At 36.9% G+C, this 22,176-nt stretch overlaps 1 protein-coding gene across 1 annotated transcript in view; it reads right to left on the bottom strand.

Annotated features, from left to right (window-relative positions):
• Window positions 1-269: 269 nt before the first annotated feature.
• Window positions 270-22,176, bottom strand: part of LOC140160489 (QRFP-like peptide receptor) — a 57,948-nt gene continuing 36,041 nt past the window's right edge. Inside the window, exons 3-5 of the mRNA XM_072183725.1 lie at window positions 1,983-2,109; window positions 1,179-1,740; window positions 270-427 (exon numbers count right to left, since the gene is read on the bottom strand). Coding sequence (XP_072039826.1) covers window positions 270-427; window positions 1,179-1,740; window positions 1,983-2,109 — 847 coding nt within the window. The remainder of the gene's footprint in view (window positions 428-1,178; window positions 1,741-1,982; window positions 2,110-22,176) is intronic.

The following is a 22,176-nucleotide window of genomic DNA, read 5'->3' as shown; positions in this document are numbered from 1 at the left end:
AAATTCTACAAGGTACAAGGTACAAGGCTATGCTAACATAAAGGCCGCAAGCCCGGTAATGTTTGGCTACATGACCGCTATGCTAACAAAGGCCCGGCGCAAGCCCGGTACGGCTGTGACTACTAACTTATTAATACGTTACTGTCAACTGATATATTATTACTAACATATTATATAATGTTAAAGCTCGTATAAAACTTCCTACATATAAATATCTTCAAAATAAGTAAGAAATTGATTCAATAAATTACAAATATTTTCAACTCTATTTACAATATTGATTGTATTTCCGCAATTGTGTTCTCGCTGGCAGCGCGTTGGATTGTGGGATGGCGACACCATGGTAACCAATCCAAGCAACCTTTGATACTTTCCAAGCAATTTCTTTGATTCGTCTTGTTGTATTGTTGATTGATGTAGTCTCTACCTGAAACAAACAAGCAAATAAGAATGGGCCTCGTCAGTAGGTGTTGTCAGATAAGTAGAACGTATAGACCAGTGGCGTAGATTTCTTTCTGACATTGGGGAGATGGAGTTGGAAAAGAATTCATCAAGTATAGTCAATCCAGCACCTTTTAGCGACTGAATAAGTTTATGGCAAAATTGTGCACGAAGCCCGTGATTTTTTTTACTATTTTGAAGCTCAACTGATGAAATATGGTGTAAAAGTAGAATAAATGCGCGAAAATTTGCACTTTTGGGGCTAAAATGGGCAAATATGGTCAGAAACCCATTATCAGGCGTCAACATTGGGGGGAATGATTGTATGGACCATCCACCCCTGGCAAAATATTGGGGGTGGGAGGGGGGCGGGATCTACGCCTATGGTAACCTTAATGTAATTGTTAAATAGGTATTTGTGTAACTTATGAAGGATCGCGTTTGCATTGAAGAACTGGCTCTATTTCACAACAAGAACCAACTTTTAATAATTAGACATAAAATTTGTACTATATTGCGAATTTCAAAAAATCTAAATTATTTGATATCAGAAGGACATTCTTCGTATTCAGAATGCAATTCGATATGTCTGATGTGCTCTCAGGTCCCACAAAAATACGTGAAAACGTCGCTTCCTGAGCCTTTAACCATGTAAATTGCGCACAAAAATATCTTTACATAATGAGCCCATCGTTATATACAATGACAGAAAGAAAAAGAGTAAATATAAAATATACCTTCAGCAGATAACTGCTCAACTGACCCTCTCAGTTCAAAAGCACTTGAGTGATGTCCTTTATTCAGGTCGTGTGAGTTGAACTTTCCTTTTATAACCTCCAAGCACGATTTTCGAAAACTAGCGTGCATTAATGAATAAATTATTGGGTTCATGAAACTGTTTGCATATGGCAGTAATAGCCCAATGTTATTTACTACAGGAGGGACGTTTTCAGTTATTTTAAATTGAAAAAGAATATTATAAGTAGCAAAAAATCCATGGGTTATAACGTAAGCAAAGAAAACCACCAGCAGTATTCGCGCCGTTTTCCAATGAGTTGTTTTACAATTTATAGTTTGTCCGTTTCTAGATCTCCGGATGGCCGTACGTGCTTGCCAAACATGAAACACTATGACAACGTAGATGCAAGATGTGATTATTGTTGGGATGAAAAATAAAATGACGTTGATGTAAATAGCTTTGAAGTGAAATAAAGCGGGTATTCGAGGCATCACTAATTTACAAGCCCAAGGTAGCTTTCCCTGGTAGGCGATTCCTTGGTCTTCAGTTCCGTAGATTGCCTGTAAGAGAAAAATGATATAGAATACGTAAATATCGGAGAACCAAAATAGATATCTTACCCCCTATCTTACCTATGCAACATATGTTACACACCACTTCAACTTTATTTCCACAATAAAAAACAACAACAGACAAATACTTATTGGAACTTTTTGAATGACCCCCATCTATCTTCTCTGCCGGAGAATGAAAGCGGGGAAGCATATACTATTATTTACCCTTTGCAGACAGTACGTGTTACCTTAAAGATGGCAAGAGCTGGAGAAGCTGTCATCACTGCTAAGACCCACAACATTGCTATCACAAGTTTAGTTCGACGAGGTGTAAACTTAGTGCGAAAAGCTATGGGATGGCACACTGCAAAATATCTGTGTAGAAAAGAAAGAGATTTCGTTAGTTATATAAATTTATCAATCTATACGCTGGCGAAGTTACGTAATTAATCGGATTAATTACCATAGCAATAGGTGAAAACAATTTTGAACATATCGCGCTGCACTACAAGCAGGTTACACTCATCACCTGTGTATGTCTGCAATCATAGATTGAATACAATACTGGTCTTTTCAAAGATACTAATCTGACAGGTGCAAGTAATCGGCATGATATGGTTCAATGAAGAGGTACCGCTGAACGTATCAGTGCAGCGCGGTATATTCAAAAATTGTTTTCACCTATTGCTATGGTAGTTAATCCGATTATTACGTAACTTCGCCAGCGTATAGAGGCCCTGCATGAAATTATCGATTGGCTCCAAACAAAGGATTTGAGCCGGTGTCCTTCACCGTAGATATGGCGGAGTGCAGTCCATTCAATAAAATGTTGTCATCAACCTATTTGATCGTAGTGCAGGGTTATGTGTGTGAGACGAACTGTCACGGTAGATTGCAATCATGCTTTTGTTGAATGCATTTAAGTAGTCCGCCATATTTACGGGATGATACGTCACATAAAAGGCCTCTATACGTTTCATATCATATTGATTTAGTAAGAATCACTTTCTTTTTCAAAGATATCACCTTCATTCAGGAACAAAAAATGTCGTCAAGTATTGATTAAATACAGCTATATAGACGCTGGTAGAGAAGTTGGCAGATAATGAACCCAAAATGTGACCGTACACCACGTATTCTGAGTTACAGTGTAAAATGTGCATGAAGGTCGTATTCATAGATACCTTAAGTTGGTGTAACATGTATCTCATTTTGATAGCTCTAGTCAAACACCTTTACACCAATCAATAATCCTATTGTTGAAGAGGATTATAAGCTTCTACCTATGTCTATAGAATTCTTAAATATTTGCTTTGGCTAAATCCTGTGCGAGTGGTAGGTTACAAAGCATTGTATAGGCCTATTGTCTAAGTATGTATAACCAACAATTAACAATGAGAAGACATTCCTGAATCTCGTTGACTTGGGGATGATTTGATAATTATATACCAACAATGTGGGAAAAGAGACACATGTATAGAACCGATAAAGGTATACCATTTTGTTGAAGGAGCAAAGTTCAACAAACCATAATCCCGCTTCTGGATATCGCTTGAAGTCAAAATCAAGCTTATGATATATATTTTTTAAACTCGAAGTAAAACAAAATTGACCCGGGCCGACTTAATATGGCTCATTCGTGGTGTACGGTCACAAATGTCTTCTCGCCATCACCATGCATACCGGTAGATCATGCTTTCGTGCTTGCGCATCTATTATTCCATTTAGTACAGTTGCTAGCTTGAAGCATTGTGCACTTTCCGATAGAAGCATGAGAGCTCCATGCATGAAGTACAATGTCCCATGTTGACCATTAGCGACCCCCAGGGGCTAATCCAAAATGGCTCCACGTCTTAAAATTGGCATTTGACCTTGCTCTTGTGTGGAAATTATCATATTTCTAAAGCGCACAATGGCTCTCGGTTTGGGAACTTATTAAAAATATTAGAAGCTGTACTATTTGGAAAACAGCTTTGGCTTATTTTCAAGTCTCCTCGGATTACGTTGATGGCACTGATTAGGGTGCTTGATCCAGTTGAGTATGTGTAGGGAGTATCGGTTTTACTATAATGATAAAAGCGTTGATATGACCTGTCAGTTGCGACGAATCACTTAAATCTTACAGTACGAATATCCTTGAACGATTCTTTCCAGGATCTGTGCTTATAGAATGGTTTTCAAAATCGTAACCGCGTATCAATTAACTCTGGAAGTATAAATCTTGACGAGACGTATAAGATTCTATAACTGTGTAACAACCAGTTTATTTTATAACAGATCTGATTAATCGATTTTTCATTATCGAAGTCAATATATTACTGAAAAATAACACTTTGATGTATTGCAAAAGTTCATTCTGTAAATCATATACTTTGAAAACTTGCTTCATTTATTATTTTGAATGGCTTATTATATTCAGCGAAACGAAACGAAACGAAACGAAACGAAACGAAACGAAATGAAGTTCTCACGGCTATTGGACATTGTTTGGGTGATCATTGATGGTGTTTGTGATTGATTGGTTTAGGTTGGGTGATGTATGTTTTGTTTCTGTTCAGAACCTTGTGGGGATTTGGCGAGTCGATGGGTGGGGGTAATTAGTTAAATGTTTGTAAGAAGGGAAAGTGAGAGGTTAGAGAGTTAAAATGAGGTAGACGGTAGAGGTTTGTAAAGGTTGAAGGGAAAACATAGGAGCATGGACAATTGGCCTGGTGAAATAGTTGTTGAATAGAAGTTGAATGTATAATGTTTGTTGATGAATGAGACCGATTTGACCGAATTAAGGGGGTTCGAAACGATGTTTCTGGAAAACAGAAACTGAATTTACAACCATTTGAATAGATTGAATAAGTTAAGCTAAATACACTGAGCAAAATAGTTTTTGTTTGAAGGAAATCGGACATACGGTTGTCAAGATATGCATGTTTTTAGTTTCTTTGTATTCTATTGTTTTTACCAATATATTGATGAAGTTAATGAGGAAAATTGGCAAAATGTGCTCATGAATATTCATGTTTGCCAATATTATACCAATATCTTATGAATAAACCTTCATACTACTTTTATTTTATATGATTTTGACATGAAACTTTGCCAATGTGTTTCTATGGCCTAAAACATTACCATGTGATTTTCCGCCCATCTAATTTGCATATTTGCATAATTAATTAGCATTATACTTAAGGCTAATTAATTATGCAAATATGCAAATTAGATTTGCGGAAAAATCACATGTTAAAGGTTTAGGTCATAGAGACACATTGGCAAAGTTTCAGGTCAAAATTCTTAAAGGTAAAAGTAGTATGAAGGTTTATTCATAATATATTGGGAAAATATTGGCAAAAATTAATATTAATGAGCACATTTTGCCAATTTTCTTCATTAACTTCATCAATATATTGGCAAAAACAATAGAATACAAAGAATCTTTCAACAGTATTATCTCAAAAACCGTTTGTCCGATTTGGCTCAAATTTTAGAATTAAGATTATTTTGCATATCTCTCTGCAACAAGTCTATTTTAATCTCAATCAGAGCAACTTGATTTTGCCTTTCGTACCACCTTAATTACACGTCTGTCTGCAGTGGATACTTTGAAGGGAAGTGACGGCCCGGGTTGCCAAAAGATTTCAGCCCGAATTGCGGGTCAAATAATCGAAAAGTCGCCCAATTTTTCTCTTTACCATTGGTTTCTATGGGACATGAAATGATCGGAAGTCGCGGGAGCCAATGTTGAAAAGTCGCCCAATTTTTTTCTTAACCATTGGTTTCTATGGATCAGGAAATTGTCAAAAGTCGCGGGAAAATCTTCAAAAGTCGCCCAATTGGGCTACCAAATCGCGGGTTTGGCAATCCTCACTCACTGACGGGCGCATGTGACGCTTTCTTTGGCGTGGTGTAAACAAAAACATGGAATATAGCATAGGCGTGCGCAACATCATTTAAATTAATTATTATTTACCGATACAACATTGTAGGCGTTTCAATGTACAAAAACTTGTGTCATAGCGTTACGTAATCGCTATCATCATCATCAATTCGCTCAACACGATGAGTCATTCATCAAGTCAAGTACCAATTTCCTTGATGTGTTTATTATACAGGTTTGGGCAAAATCGATTTTTCTTTTATAATATCCCGTGGACGGCAATGCACAAAACGTACTACGCCATAATATAAATAAGGCTAAATAAAAATAAAATGATGTTTCCGGTAACATGCTCTGAAAAAATTGGGACGGAAGGAAGGAAAAAAAATTATTTACACATACTGAAATTTCGACCCAATTTAACACTTGAAGGCTAGCCAATAGAAAAACAGTATGACTCGGGGTCTCAATCGCAAAAGCTCTTCTCATACTACACAAGTGTGTCGTACTGTCCAATATCATTTACCTACTCTCTGTCATTCACTGTTCTTGTCTATATATAAAAGCTTTTTCTGTTTGTGCAATTATAGAAAACTGCTACATACAATTTGGACATTTATGCAATACAAAACACTAAACAGATAAAATAATATTTTGAAATGACCATAATTAGGGGTAGAAAAAAGTAAGGAGTCCAAACTCCAAATGGACCCTCTTAACTTAAATCCAAAAAATAGGGGTCCATAACCAAACTTTTGGGATCCAAAAATAGTCAAATATAATATTAACTTGTAAACAGTTAATGACTTGAACGTGAAATCAATAAGTGTAAATCAAACCAATTTTTTAAGTTTACCTGACTTGGGGATCAAATCTCGACAGAGGTTTCTTGCCAATACAAAATTTTACTAATTTGACCTCAGATGACCCCTGGTGACCCCAAATGACCTTACCAAAATATGGCTCTAAATGGTGACTGTATCCACCAAGTTTCATGCCCATATGACAGTTTTTACTAATATGACCTCTGGTGACCCCAAAATGACCTTCAAAAAATTTGGCTCTAAATGTTGACTGTACTAACCATGTTTCATGCCCATATGACAGTTTTAACTAATTTGACCTCAGATGATCTCTGGTGACCCCAAGTGACCTTCAAAAAATTTGGCTCTAAATGTAGAGTGTATTAACCAAGTTTCATGCCCATATGACAGTTTTAACGAATTTGACCTCAGATGACCTCTGGTGACCCCAAATGATCTTCAATAAATTTGGCTCAAATGTAAACTGTACTTACCAAGTTTCATGTCCATATGACAGTTTTAACTAATTTGACCTCAGATGACCTCTGGTGACCCGAAATGACCTTAAAAAATTTGGCTCTAAATGTTCACTGTATTAACCAAGTTTCATGCCCATATAACAGTTTTAACTAATTTGACCTCAAATGACCTCTGGTGACCCGAAATGACCTTAAAAGAATTGGCTCTAAATGTTGACTGTACTAACCAAGTTTCATGTCCATATGACAGTTTTAACTAATTTGACCTCAGATGACCTCTGGTGACCTCAAAATTACCTTCAACAAATTTGGCTCTAAATGTTGACTGTATTAACCAAGTTTCATGCCCATATGACAGTTTAACCTAATTGACCTCAGATGACCTCTGTTGACCCCTGAAATGACCTTCAAAAATGTGGCTCTAAATGTTGACTGTATTAACCAAGTTTCATGCCCATATGACAGTTTAACCTAATTTGACCTCAGATGACCTCTGTTGACCCCTGAAATGACCTTCAAAAAATTTGGCTCTAAATGTTGACTGTATTAACCAAGTTTCATGCCCATATGACAGTTTTAACTAATTTGACCTCAGATGACCTCTGGTGACCCCAAATGACCTTCAAAAAATTTTGCTCTAAATGTTGACTGTACTAACCAATTGTCATGCCCATATGTCAGTTTTTAATAATTTGACCTCAGATGACCTCTGGTGACCCCAAAATGACCTTCCAAAATTTTGGCTCTAAATATTGACTGTACCCACCAAGTATCATGCCAATGTGATGTGACAGTTTTACTAATTTGACCTTTGGTGACCCCTGAAATTACCCTCCACAAATTTGGCTCTAAATATTGAATCTACCCTATCAAGTTTCATGCCCATATGATAGTTTTTACTAATTTGACCTCAGATGACCCCTGGATGACCTTGACCCATTAACCAATACAAACTTGTTCTGTCTCGGGTCATGATGAACCCACCCACCAAAAAGTTTGGGTCAAATAATAATTGCCCTTGTAAAACAAACTGGGACATCCCCATACCCCCCCCCATTTAACATGTGCTTAATATCTGTATCATCCAAGTATCCTCATCTTCAATGCAACGTTCACTATTTATCGCTATGGAATTATATTTACATGTTGAAAAAGGTAGGCCTAGGGTTGAGTTTCTTGACGGGATAATATGCAGGCCTGGGCGAGCGGCATGAGAAAATAAATGTTGGTTAATCCTGAAATCTGCCAGGTTAGTTATTTTAATTTTTATTATATCGGTGCTGACAAAATGCACAACTTCCTCAACGTTTATAAATTGAAATGAACAGTCTTTTATTCATACTTGATAGGGGTTTATCGTTGAGTGTCTAGGACAAGATTACACAATTTTTCGGCCTACATCATTTTTAGCATTTTAACTTTTTGATTACTTTTTAATACGAGCTTTATGGGAATTAGTTCGACAACAACACCGATTTAATGAGCGTTAGGCCTTTGTCTTATAGTGTTAGGCCTACTATTACCGTTTTTATCAAATTTTTTGCGGACACAGACAAAATACCCAGCAAACACAAAACGTTTTCGACATCATTCGCAAAAGGTTATAAAAGGTTGTCAGAAAACGTTTAAATGTCGGGTTATATAAAGGGTATATTAAGAGTATAAAACATTTTCATAACCTTAAAAAACATTTTTTGATAATCTACTGCTCAGCAAACAAAAATCACGGTTTTACAGAAAACGTTTAAATGTCGGGTTATATAAAGGGTATAAAAACGTTTTAATAACATTCCAAAAACATTCTTGAAAACTTGATACAAAACATTCTAAACAGAATGTTATTTTGGGGTTGAAAAATATTTGCGAAAAAATGTTTGCCCAAAATATTTTCAATAACGTTTTAAAAACGTTTTCATGACCTTTATATAACCCGACATTTAAATGTTATTAAAAGGTTTTGAAAAAACATTTTAAGAACATTTCTGTGTTTGCTGGGTTCAAACATTTTAACATAATGTTATTTAAGTATTGACACAATATTTGGCAAAAATGTTTGTAAAATAGTTTACAATAACATTTTTGAAAACATTGAAAAATATTGTTGTATTGTGTTTTCATACAAAACGTTTTAAAACGTTATCATGACCTTTATATAACCCGACATTTTAATGTTATTAAAACGTTTTAGCTAAACCAAAAGCCAAAATATAACTTATTTAAAACGTTTTTAAAACGTTTTTGTGTTTGCTGGGTAGTTCAATAGTTTATCAATAGTTGTAGGCCTACTTAATATTACGAGTTCTGCTGCACGCTGTTTTCATAAATAAAATAGTTGTGCATAGGCCTGAGGCCTATATCGCGATAAATATTATCTATCAATTCAACTGTATTTCTTTAATCATTGAATGGCAGAAAGTCGGGGGAAAATAAAATAATGTGATTTCCAACAACTTCATATCAGAATTTCGACACGGACGACTCTTGAAAAATTATATTTTTTCCAAAAGTGGCATAAATTATTTCATGTCAGAATTTCGACACGGACGACTCTTGAAAATTTTTTTTTTTTCCAAAAGTGGCATAAATTTTTTTTTTTGCGGCACCAAAAAAGAGGGCGGGCGGGTTACCGGAAACCGAATTTTATTTTTAGTAGGCCTAACAAGATGAGTCATACATCATAGTTTATTGGTATCACATTGATACAACCTGATTGGTCCCCATATTTTACTGCTAGAAAGCCGATTGGTCAAAAAGCCACTTGAACATTTGCCCACACATTGATCAGCCACTTTGACCTTTTTATCACGACTTGATCACGCGCCACGATTAGTGACAAGTAGGTCTATTACTAGTAGGGATTTTACGATTTCAATATTACATTCGCATGGACGGTCATTTTTTTGCGGGGTCGCTAGGATTCTAGCGAGTAGATTTCTTGCAATATTTGGCTTATTTACCATCCAATTTATATCCTACAATGTACCTGTATATCATTAGCATATCAAGCGCGGCCCAACAAAAATAGTTTTTCGAGGTTTCTGATCGTCACGCTGAAACACTTTTAAGGACACAATTTCCTCCGTTTTCCCAGCCATTTTGTTTACTCGTTGTTAACGACGTAACTGATTAGTCTCGACCCCAGAGTGCAACGTGGCTGTATCGCGAACATGACTTGAAGACAGAAACCGGCTGTAAAAGAGGTGGGTCATCTCGCGAGATCTTGTGACTTGCATTGTTTCATCTCGTAAGGTCGATGGCTCAAAATTATCTTTGAAGTATCACAAATTCCAAGTGTAAGGTACTTGGATACATTAAACAGGATAATTATGATTTAGAAATCAGATATGTGAGTACCAATTTTATATAAATTGACTCAATTGCAAAAAAAAATGTTGCTACGTTTGTATAGATCCCAATGACACACACAGTGGCATAAGCCAGTCTCTGTGTACAAACGGCGTACACGAGACTGGCAAGTCTATACCACATCGTTACGACTCTAAAAGCGACCGAGTCAATGGGGGATATACTATCATGACTATTGGGCAACTTCCACTTGATTGGCCCTCAGCCAGTCTGAGATAGAAGTATAAATTCGTAACCAATGGCAACGGTAGACAAAACCGGCTATGCACGACTATGTGCACGACTATATGGACCAACCTCTGGTTGGATCGCACGGAATACAGAGTTGCCAATGCAGATTAATAAGGTATAATATTGGGTGACTTTGTGAACGTCCAACTAAATTAGTACAATTCTGAATACTTCGTTATTCTTTTTGTAGATGTCGACTACCATTCAAATTTAATAGGTTTCATCATTAGCACACACTTGACATATCCTGAAAGTGTCACTGAAAAAAAATACTTCGTTTGTTTGCTTTTTTGTATACAAGAAACACATGAGACATCTGTTTGTGTGGACTTTGTGCAAGGAGCCCAAATCCCCACAATTATGAATTGATTTTGATCGCAAATTATGCAGATAGTCACAGCGGATGTTTTGATACCCATTTCAAAGTTGTCATTCATTCCTAGCAGGTGCAGTGAGCCCGTTTCGTTGATTATCACTTTTTGCCAAAAGTGATAATCAACGAAACAAGTTCTCATGGCTTTTTAAAGCCAATTATGGAATCTATTTAGAGTGGAAATTAGGGACGCACCATTAGATTCTCAGGGTGGGGTAGGAAGTTTTTCTAATAAAATTCAAACTTCACCCCCTTCTCAAGCAAAAAAAAAAAAAACCTCTCCCCACCTAACTGTGTATAATGCATGAAATTAAAACTTGCCGCAAAAGGCGGCGAAAAAAACAAAACTTCGCCGCCTTCGGCGGCGAAAAAAAATTTCTTCCCCCGACCCCAACTTCCTACCCCCCTCATTTCAAAGTTGTCATTCATTCCTAGCAGGTGCAGTGAGCCCGTTTCGTTGATTATCACTTTTTCCCAAAAGTGATAATCAACGAAACGAATTCTCACGGCTACTTCTGAATGAATTATGAATTGATTTTGATCGCAAATTATGCAGATAGTCACAGCGGATGTTTTGATAGCCATTTCAAAGTTGTCATTCATTCCTAGCAGGTGCAGTGAGCCCGTTTCGTTGATTATCACTTTTTGCCAAAAGTGATAATCAACGAAACAATTCTCACGGCTACTTCTGAATGAATTATGAATTGATTTTGATTGCAAATTATGCAGATAGTCACAGCGGATGTTTTGATACTCATTTCAAAGTTGTCATTCATTCCTAGCAGGTGCAGTGAGCCCGTTTCGTTGATTATCACTTTTTGCCAAAAGTGATAATCAACGAAACGAAGTTCTCACGGCTACTTCTGAATGAATTATGAATTGATTTTGATTGCAAATTATGCAGATAGTCACAGCGGATGTTTTGATACTCATTTCAAAGTTGTCATTCATTCCTAGCAGGTGCAGTGAGCCCGTTTCGTTGATTATCACTTTTTGCCAAAAGTGATAATCAACGAAACAAGTTCTCACGGCTACTTCTGAATGAATTATGAATTGATTTTGATCGCAAATTATGCAGATAGTCACAGCGGATGTTTTGATACCATTTCAAAGTTGTCATTCATTCCTAGCAGGTGCAGTGAGCCCGTTTCGTTGATTATCACTTTTTGCCAAAAGTGATAATCAACGAAACAATTCTCACGGCTACTTCTGAATGAATTATGAATTGATTTTGATTGCAAATTATGCAGATAGTCACAGCGGATGTTTTGATACTCATTTCAAAGTTGTCATTCATTCCTAGCAGGTGCAGTGAGCCCGTTTCGTTGATTATCACTTTTTGCCAAAAGTGATAATCAACGAAACGAAGTTCTCACGGCTACTTCTAAATGAATTATGAATTGATTTTGATTGCAAATTATGCAGATAGTCACAGCGGATGTTTTGATACTCATTTCAAAGTTGTCATTCATTCCTAGCAGGTGCAGTGAGCCCGTTTCGTTGATTATCACTTTTTGCCAAAAGTGATAATCAACGAAACGAAGTTCTCACGGCTACTTCTGAATGAATTATGAATTGATTTTGATCGCAAATTATGCAGATAGTCACAGCGGATGTTTTGATACCCATTTCAAAGTTGTCATTCATTCCTAGCAGGTGCAGTGAGCCCGTTTCGTTGATTATCACTTTTTGCCAAAAGTGATAATCAACGAAACGAAGTTCTCACGGCTACTTCTGAATGAATTATGAATTGATTTTGATCGCAAATTATGCAGATAGTCACAGCGGATGTTTTGATACCCATTTCAAAGTTGTCATTCATTCCTAGCAGGTGCAGTGAGCCCGTTTCGTTGATTATCACTTTTTGCCAAAAGTGATAATCAACGAAACGAAGTTCTCATGGCTTTTTTAAGCCAATTATGGAATCTATTTAGAGTGGAAATTATGCAGATTGCCACAGCGCATCTTTTGATACCAATTTCAAGGTTGTCACTCACTCCCATCAGGTGCAATGAGCCCGGAATGTTGATTTAGAAACACAGTTCTCACGGCTATTTATGAATGAATTATGAATTTATTTCGATTGCAAATTATGCAGATAGTCACAGCGGATGTTTTGATACTCATTTCAAAGTTGTCATTCATTCCTAGCAGGTGCAGTGAGCCCGTTTCGTTGATTATCACTTTTTGCCAAAAGTGATAATCAACGAAACGAAGTTCTCACGGCTACTTCTGAATGAATTATGAATTGATTTTGATCGCAAATTATGCAGATAGTCACAGCGGATGTTTTGATAGCCATTTCAAAGTTGTCATTCATTCCTAGCAGGTGCAGTGAGCCCGTTTCGTTGATTATCACTTTTTGCCAAAAGTGATAATCAACGAAACGAAGTTCTCACGGCTACTTCTGAATGAATTATGAATTGATTTTGATTGCAAATTATGCAGATAGTCACAGCGGATGTTTTGATACTCATTTCAAAGTTGTCATTCATTCCTAGCAGGTGCAGTGAGCCCGTTTCGTTGATTATCACTTTTTGCCAAAAGTGATAATCAACGAAACGAAATTCTCACGGCTACTTCTAAATGAATTATGAATTGATTTTGATTGCAAATTATGCAGATAGTCACAGCGGATGTTTTGATACTCATTTCAAAGTTGTCATTCATTCCTAGCAGGTGCAGTGAGCCCGTTTCGTTGATTATCACTTTTTGCCAAAAGTGATAATCAACGAAACGAAGTTCTCACGGCTACTTCTGAATGAATTATGAATTGATTTTGATTGCAAATTATGCAGATAGTCACAGCGGATGTTTTGATACTCATTTCAAAGTTGTCATTCATTCCTAGCAGGTGCAGTGAGCCCGTTTCGTTGATTATCACTTTTTGCCAAAGTGATAATCAACGAAACGAAGTTCTCATGGCTTTTTAAGCCAATTATGGAATCTATTTAGAGTGGAAATTATGCAGATTGCCACAGCGCATCTTTTGATACCAATTTCAAGGTTGTCACTCACTCCCATCAGGTGCAATGAGCCCGGAATGTTGATTTAGAAACACAGTTCTCACGGCTATTTATGAATGAATTATGAATTTATTTCGATTGCAAATTATGCAGATAGTCACAGCGGATGTTTTGATACTCATTTCAAAGTTGTCATTCATTCCTAGCAGGTGCAGTGAGCCCGTTTCGTTGATTATCACTTTTGCCAAAAGTGATAATCAACGAAACGAAGTTCTCACGGCTACTTCTGAATGAATTATGAATTGATTTTGATCGCAAATTATGCAGATAGTCACAGCGGATGTTTTGATAGCCATTTCAAAGTTGTCATTCATTCCTAGCAGGTGCAGTGAACCCGTTTCGTTGATTATCACTTTTTGCCAAAAGTGATAATCAACGAAACGAAGTTCTCACGGCTACTTCTGAATGAATTATGAATTGATTTTGATTGCAAATTATGCAGATAGTCACAGCGGATGTTTTGATACTCATTTCAAAGTTGTCATTCATTCCTAGCAGGTGCAGTGAGCCCGTTTCGTTGATTATCACTTTTTGCCAAAAGTGATAATCAACGAAACGAAGTTCTCACGGCTACTTCTAAATGAATTATGAATTGATTTTGATTGCAAATTATGCAGATAGTCACAGCGGATGTTTTGATACTCATTTCAAAGTTGTCATTCATTCCTAGCAGGTGCAGTGAGCCCGTTTCGTTGATTATCACTTTTTGCCAAAAGTGATAATCAACGAAACGAAGTTCTCACGGCTACTTCTGAATGAATTATGAATTGATTTTGATTGCAAATTATGCAGATAGTCACAGCGGATGTTTTGATACTCATTTCAAAGTTGTCATTCATTCCTAGCAGGTGCAGTGAGCCCGTTTCGTTGATTATCACTTTTTGCCAAAAGTGATAATCAACGAAACGAAGTTCTCACGGCTACTTCTGAATGAATTATGAATTGATTTTGATTGCAAATTATGCAGATAGTCACAGCGGATGTTTTGATACTCATTTCAAAGTTGTCATTCATTCCTAGCAGGTGCAGTGAGCCCGTTTCGTTGATTATCACTTTTTGCCAAAAGTGATAATCAACGAAACGAAGTTCTCACGGCTACTTCTGAATGAATTATGAATTGATTTTGATTGCAAATTATGCAGATAGTCACAGCGGATGTTTTGATACTCATTTCAAAGTTGTCATTCATTCCTAGCAGGTGCAGTGAGCCCGTTTCGTTGATTATCACTTTTTGCCAAAAGTGATAATCAACGAAACGAAGTTCTCACGGCTACTTCTGAATGAATTATGAATTGATTTTGATCGCAAATTATGCAGATAGTCACAGCGGATGTTTTGATACCCATTTCAAAGTTGTCATTCATTCCTAGCAGGTGCAGTGAGCCCGTTTCGTTGATTATCACTTTTTGCCAAAAGTGATAATCAACGAAACGAAGTTCTCATGGCTTTTTTAAGCCAATTATGGAATCTATTTAGAGTGGAAATTATGCAGATTGCCACAGCGCATCTTTTGATACCAATTTCAAGGTTGTCACTCACTCCCATCAGGTGCAATGAGCCCGGAATGTTGATTTAGAAACACAGTTCTCACGGCTATTTATGAATGAATTATGAATTTATTTCGATTGCAAATTATGCAGATAGTCACAGCGGATGTTTTGATACTCATTTCAAAGTTGTCATTCATTCCTAGCAGGTGCAGTGAGCCCGTTTCGTTGATTATCACTTTTTCCCAAAAGTGATAATCAACGAAACGAAGTTCTCACGGCTACTTCTGAATGAATTATGAATTGATTTTGATCGCAAATTATGCAGATAGTCACAGCGGATGTTTTGATAGCCATTTCAAAGTTGTCATTCATTCCTAGCAGGTGCAGTGAGCCCGTTTCGTTGATTATCACTTTTTGCCAAAAGTGATAATCAACGAAACGAAGTTCTCACGGCTACTTCTGAATGAATTATGAATTGATTTTGATTGCAAATTATGCAGATAGTCACAGCGGATGTTTTGATACTCATTTCAAAGTTGTCATTCATTCCTAGCAGGTGCAGTGAGCCCGTTTCGTTGATTATCACTTTTTGCCAAAAGTGATAATCAACGAAACGAAGTTCTCACGGCTACTTCTAAATGAATTATGAATTGATTTTGATTGCAAATTATGCAGATAGTCACAGCGGATGTTTTGATACTCATTTCAAAGTTGTCATTCATTCCTAGCAGGTGCAGTGAGCCCGTTTCGTTGATTATCACTTTTTGCCAAAAGTGATAATCAACGAAACGAAGTTCTCACGGCTACTTCTGAATGAATTATGAATTGATTTTGATTGCAAATTATGCAGATAGTCACAGCGGATGTTTTGATACTCATTTCAAAGTTGTCATTCATTCCTAGCAGGTGCAGTGAGCCCGTTTCGTTGATTATCACTTTTTGCCAAAAGTGATAATCAACGAAACGAAGTTCTCACGGCTACTTCTGAATGAATTATGAATTGATTTTGATTGCAAATTATGCAGATAGTCACAGCGGATGTTTTGATACTCATTTCAAAGTTGTCATTCATTCCTAGCAGGTGCAGTGAGCCCGTTCCGTTGATTATCACTTTTTACCAAAAGTGATAATCAACGGAACGAAGTTCTCACGGCTATTTCTGAATGAATTATGAATTTATTTTGATTGCAAACTATGCATATTGTCACAGCGGATATTTTTATACCAATTTAAAAGTTGTCACTCACTCCTAGCAGGTGCAGTGAGCCCGTTCCGTTGATTATCACTTTTTGCCAAAAGTGATAATCAACGGAACGAAGTTCTCACGGCAATTTCTGAATGAATTATGAATATATATCGATTGCAAATTATGCAGATAATCACAGCGGATGTTTTGATACCCATTTCAAAGTTGTCACTCACTCCTAGCAGGTGCAGTGAGCCCGTTCCGTTGATTATCACTTTTTGCCAAAAGTGATAATCAACGGAACGAAGTTCTCACGGCTACTTCTGAATGAATTTTGAATTTATTTTGATTGCAAATTATGCATTTCAAAGTTGTCACTCACTCCTAGCAGGTGCAGTGAGCCCGTTCCGTTGATTATCACTTTTTGCCAAAAAGTGATAAATTCTAGTTCAAAACAACTGCTTGTATCACAAGGGATTGATTTATACCCAAATCACGGTTGGTTCTTCCATCTTAAGGTAGAAATGACCCCGTTTCGTCGAATATCAATTAGGGGGGTCCAATTGATATTCGACGAAACGAGTCAATTACACCTACTTGTGACTTCATTTCAAATTCAATGATACTTCAAAACAACAGCTTGTATCACCTATTCATTTCAAATTGAATAGGTTCAAAACAACTGCTTGATTTATACCAAAATCACGGATGGTTCTTTTATCTTAAGGTGTTAGGCACAATTACCTCAGGCCTTTCCTTTCAATAATGTCCACAATATCACGCTGTGCGCATTTTAATGATAACTTAAATATTATGGTCGTTTGTTTTAATACTGAAATAAAATTGAATTGAATTGAAGGTGGAAATGACCTCGTTTCGTCGAAATCAAGGGGGGGTCCAAACTGATTTGTTTGAAGGATGATGGTAACTGCACATTCTTTGAGAGTTGTTCTTTTCAGGTTTTATCCTAACTGAAGCAGGTCCTTAAATATTGTACCAGAGAAAATCTTTTCTTATCTTCCCAGGGCATACTTTAAAGATGCTAATTAGACACTTCTGTTTGGTAATTAAATTCACTTCATTTCGGTATTAAAAACAAACAAAAAACCATTCAAACAAACAAACAAAAAACACGCAAACATACAAGCGAGTTATACTTTAAATCAGAATGAGTTTCATGCAAACTTTTATTCATAAAGTAACTAATAAAACAAGGACGTCTATAACAAAGTCACGTTTTTGCAATACCATACAAATATATATACATTGAAAACAACTGTTTCACAGCTTCAAATCTCAACCACTTTTTAGGTGTAGCGTCTTTTCATTTCATCAATGTGGGGGTATGCCCCAATCGAATCACCAATTTTTCACATTCGGTATTTTCCATAGAAAAAAATGGGGTATTGACATACTGCGGTTTATGGTCACTGAATATATTAACAAATTCGGTAATTGGGTTGTTTGATTTCTCGAGTACCTATTGTGTTTTATTTTGAACTCATATCAGCAGTGTCAACAAAATATACCTAAATTTTCAAGAATGTTAGGTTTTATTGACAATATTAAATGATAAATCACATCTCGGCATCCACCCATCCAAATCCCTGAAAGGAATTGTCCAAATCCCTGCAAATATTAATAACATACTCCTACTCCAGATGACAAGATCTGAGCAAGGCAAGATCCAGCAACTTGCAAGGTTTTAGTTGCCTGATTAGAAAGTTACTACCTCAACATGATTTTTGCTTCACATATCAATGCAATGACAACGATACAATCTAAAATCAATCAAGCTAGTTTCCAGTCACCCAGTCCCTGCGAGGGTCTAGTTGTCCAGACACCAATCAAGCAAAGCTCCAATTGTCCAGATCCCACCATGCCAATTCTATTCATCCAGATCCCTGCTACCAAGATTTTAGTCACCCAGATCCATGCAAGATCCTCTTATCCAGATGTAAGCAGGAAGGGTTTCAGACATCCAGATTCCGCTATGCGTGGTTTTAGCCATCCAAATCCCTAAAAAGAGATCTAGTTGTCCAAATTCCAGCAAACGAGATTCCAGATGACCAGATCCCTGCAAGCCATGTTCCAGTCAATCAGACCCATGCATGGGAGGTTCCACGTGTCCAAATTCAATCGAACAAGGTTCTAGTTGTCCAGATTCAGCAAGTAAGGTTCCAGTCATCCAGTTCTCTGCAAGATATGGATTAGTCATCTAGATTACCCAAATAAGGACTCTAGTGGTCTAGATCCCCAGCAAGAAACCAAGTTCCACACATAAGATCCCTGAAAGAAAAGCTCTTATCATGTTCACCTCAGCAAATAGTAGTTTAAATATAAAAGCAATATAAATTTCAAGCAATGCAAGGAATAGCTAGGTTCCAGTCCGCCCAGTCCCTGTGAGGGTCTAGTTGTCCAGACACCAATCAAACAAAGCTCCAATTGTCCAGATCCCACCATGCCAATTCTAATCATCCGGATTCCTGCTGCCAAGATTTTAGTGACCCAGATCCATGCAAGATCCTCTTGTCCAGATGTAAGCAGGAAGGGTTCCAGACATCCAGATTCCGCTATGCGTGGTTTTAGCCATCCAAATCCCTAAAAAGAGATCTAGTTGTCCAAATTCCAGCAAACGAGATTCCAGATGACCAGATCCCTGCAAGCCATGTTCCAGTCAATCGGACCCCTGCATGGGAGGTTCCAGGTGTCCAAATTCAATCGAACAAGGTTCCAGTTGTCCAGATTTAGCAAGTAAGTTCCAGTCATCCAGTTCCCTGCAAGAAAGGGTCTAGTCATCCATATTCCTCAAGTAAGGACTCTAGTAGTCTAGATACCAGCATGAAACCGATTCCACACATAAAGATCCCTAAACGAAAAGCTCTAATCATGTACACCTCGGCAACTAGTAGTTTAAGTATCAAACCAAAAATGTGGACGGTTGTATTATCTGGATTAAAATAAGGATCTAATTTCCTTAATCCCAACAACTTAAGATCTAAGCTTTAATATAACAGCACACTGAATTCCTTTTGTCCAGATCCCTAGTGTGATCAAACATGCAGGAAGAAAGAATCCTGTCAACTCAGTGCAATGGGTATCACAACCAGTATTTTCTATTTCATTCACATGTGGTGAAGTTATCCCTTATAAAAATGTTATAAGGCTAAGACAAAAATATATTGTGTTGCCCTCCCAAGTGTAAAGTGCAGAGGGTCGGAAGGTCGGCAAAAGGTTTTTTTTTTTTTTTTTACAAATGCCAATTACATCTGTGTATGATATATGTCAGTGTACACACACTGTGAAAGTACCAAGCTTATAGGCTTCTGATCTTTTCAGGCTTTTGCTTGAAATTCAGACACAAATTATTCATAAAAAAGCCGGTCCTTTTGGACCGGCACTTCTATCACTTCAAAATCATTCCACTGTACCAGCTTAACATTTTCATTAAATTGTCTTCCTTTCTTCATGGTCTTAGGTGTCAATCTGAATGCCATGTTGTAATCCTGAAAAAAAGGAAAAAAGAAAGAAATCGTAGTATGAACTTTTAAAAATATATTTGCATATCACTCAGATTAACAGATTAAATCAGATTCAGATTAAATCAGATTCAGATTAAATTTATTTCAAATTCGTGGCCCGTAGGCCAAATTACATGAAATATTACATTTGCATTGTTAACATTAAAAGACATAAAAAACATATAAAACATACATGAAAACACCATAAAATTACTCAAAAAAATTAATTGCACTTTGAGGCAAAATCTCACACTCACACATCTCACACACCCCTACATCTCCACACACACCCCTTACATACACCCCACCCAAACTATCAGCCCTCCATAAACACACCCCCCACACACCACAGATGCACTAAAGAATTTAATTTAATAAAACAGTAAGTAATAAATAACATAACAAAGTATTGCACATAAATTGGACAAGCCAAATTATAAGGAACAAATTGAATACATCAAGATAAAAATGCTGTCATAAAATCACAGTTAAACACAATGTTGCTGTCATAAAATCACAGTTAAACACAATGTACAAAAACCATGGCAACCAGATTTCACTTTATAAATTCTAAGATATAAAAAAGTTCTAGGTAGAGTATGTCATATTTCAACAGATAGAGGACGCCAAATATGCTTTAAAACCCGCTCTTTTGTCGCTTAATTTGGGTCGATGCATTTTGTTTTTATTGGGTGCTTGCCCAACCTTCCAACTTCTTAGATTCACCTTAGGGGCTGTGCAATAATTATGAGCCCGGGGGGGGGGGGTAAAATTTCCCCTCTCGGCCCACCAAAATCGCTTGCCCCCCCCTCTCGGCCTGCCAAAAGTCTTTGCCCCCCCTTGCACATGCCAAATTCTTGGGATCCGAATTTCCAAATCTTAAATGGTCTATATACATGTTGCGAGCGCAGCGAGCAGGAAAATTTGCATATTTAAGCGTTTCCTAAGCCTTTTTAGCGCGTTTTATTTAAAAGGCGCCCCATGAATGTGTGCCAAAAATCGCTTCCCCCCCCTTCTGGCTCGCCAAGAATGTCTTGCCCCCCCCCCAAAATTTCTTTTACCCTCCCCCAGGGATCATAATTATTGCACAGCCCCTGTTATGTTGTCACAATCACACCACATGTTGTTGTGGTGTGCTGCCTTATAACATGTGATTGATCATTGTGAAGTAAAGTTAAGATCATCATCATTCATGATCATCCTCCACATCCCCTATGATCCTGTGCCATATACTGGGGTACACAAAAAGGTGGCTTTGTTACATTTTGATGTGCAGTTTGGATTTCAAAACACTGTCTCTTGAGTATTCCTTCACTTAGAAGATTCAATTAGGTCTTAAATTGAGGCTAATTTATTCTATATTACTCATGTTTTTATCCTGTTTTCAAATATTTTTCAATTATTTTCTTATGACGTTTGGCATGAAATGTGCCAAGGGTGGCTGAGGATTAGGGGGAGGAGGATTAGGGGGAGGGATTCATATTGTAAATTTGATTTAAAACCCCCTTTAAAAATTTGAATCAAGTAAAAAAATGTCTAAATGAACTCCCAGACATCTAATCCAAGTGAATAAATACAAAAGTTCATTTAAAAGACCAATACTTGCTCAGAATGATTGTAAATGTGGAAAAAAGAGGTGGGGTTACATCCTCCCTACTTTGTGATTGTTTTAGCCTGCACTCTCTCATTTTTTAACCGATTTCCATAAAAAAAGGTGTCAAAATGCTCAGAAGGATGAACCACTTCAAATGAGATGTGTAGGTAAAATGTATGAACCATTTCATTTTTTTACTATGTAACACAAAGGTACCCCAGGTTGTGACACAGGACCCTATATATTTAACTTGTAAACCTGAACTTGCAGTATTAATTCTTACCTGGATATATTCACAGCCATGCATGAGGCACTGACAATGTCACAAGCTACTCGGCTTTGAAGGGCACACACCACTAAATAATCGTCCCATTGAAATACACGGGAAAATACAAGAAAGTAAGTTTGTTTTTCTACCCCATGTAACAACATTTTTAATATTTTGATCAAACCAATGTCTTAAATAAAGATTAAACTTTTATTTAAATTTAATTTTTTGGCACAA

This window comes from Amphiura filiformis, chromosome 9 (assembly GCF_039555335.1).
Source record: "Amphiura filiformis chromosome 9, Afil_fr2py, whole genome shotgun sequence".
In the NCBI taxonomy this organism is placed as follows: Eukaryota; Metazoa; Echinodermata; class Ophiuroidea; order Amphilepidida; family Amphiuridae; genus Amphiura; species Amphiura filiformis.
This window is presented reverse-complemented; position numbering and strand designations above follow the sequence as displayed.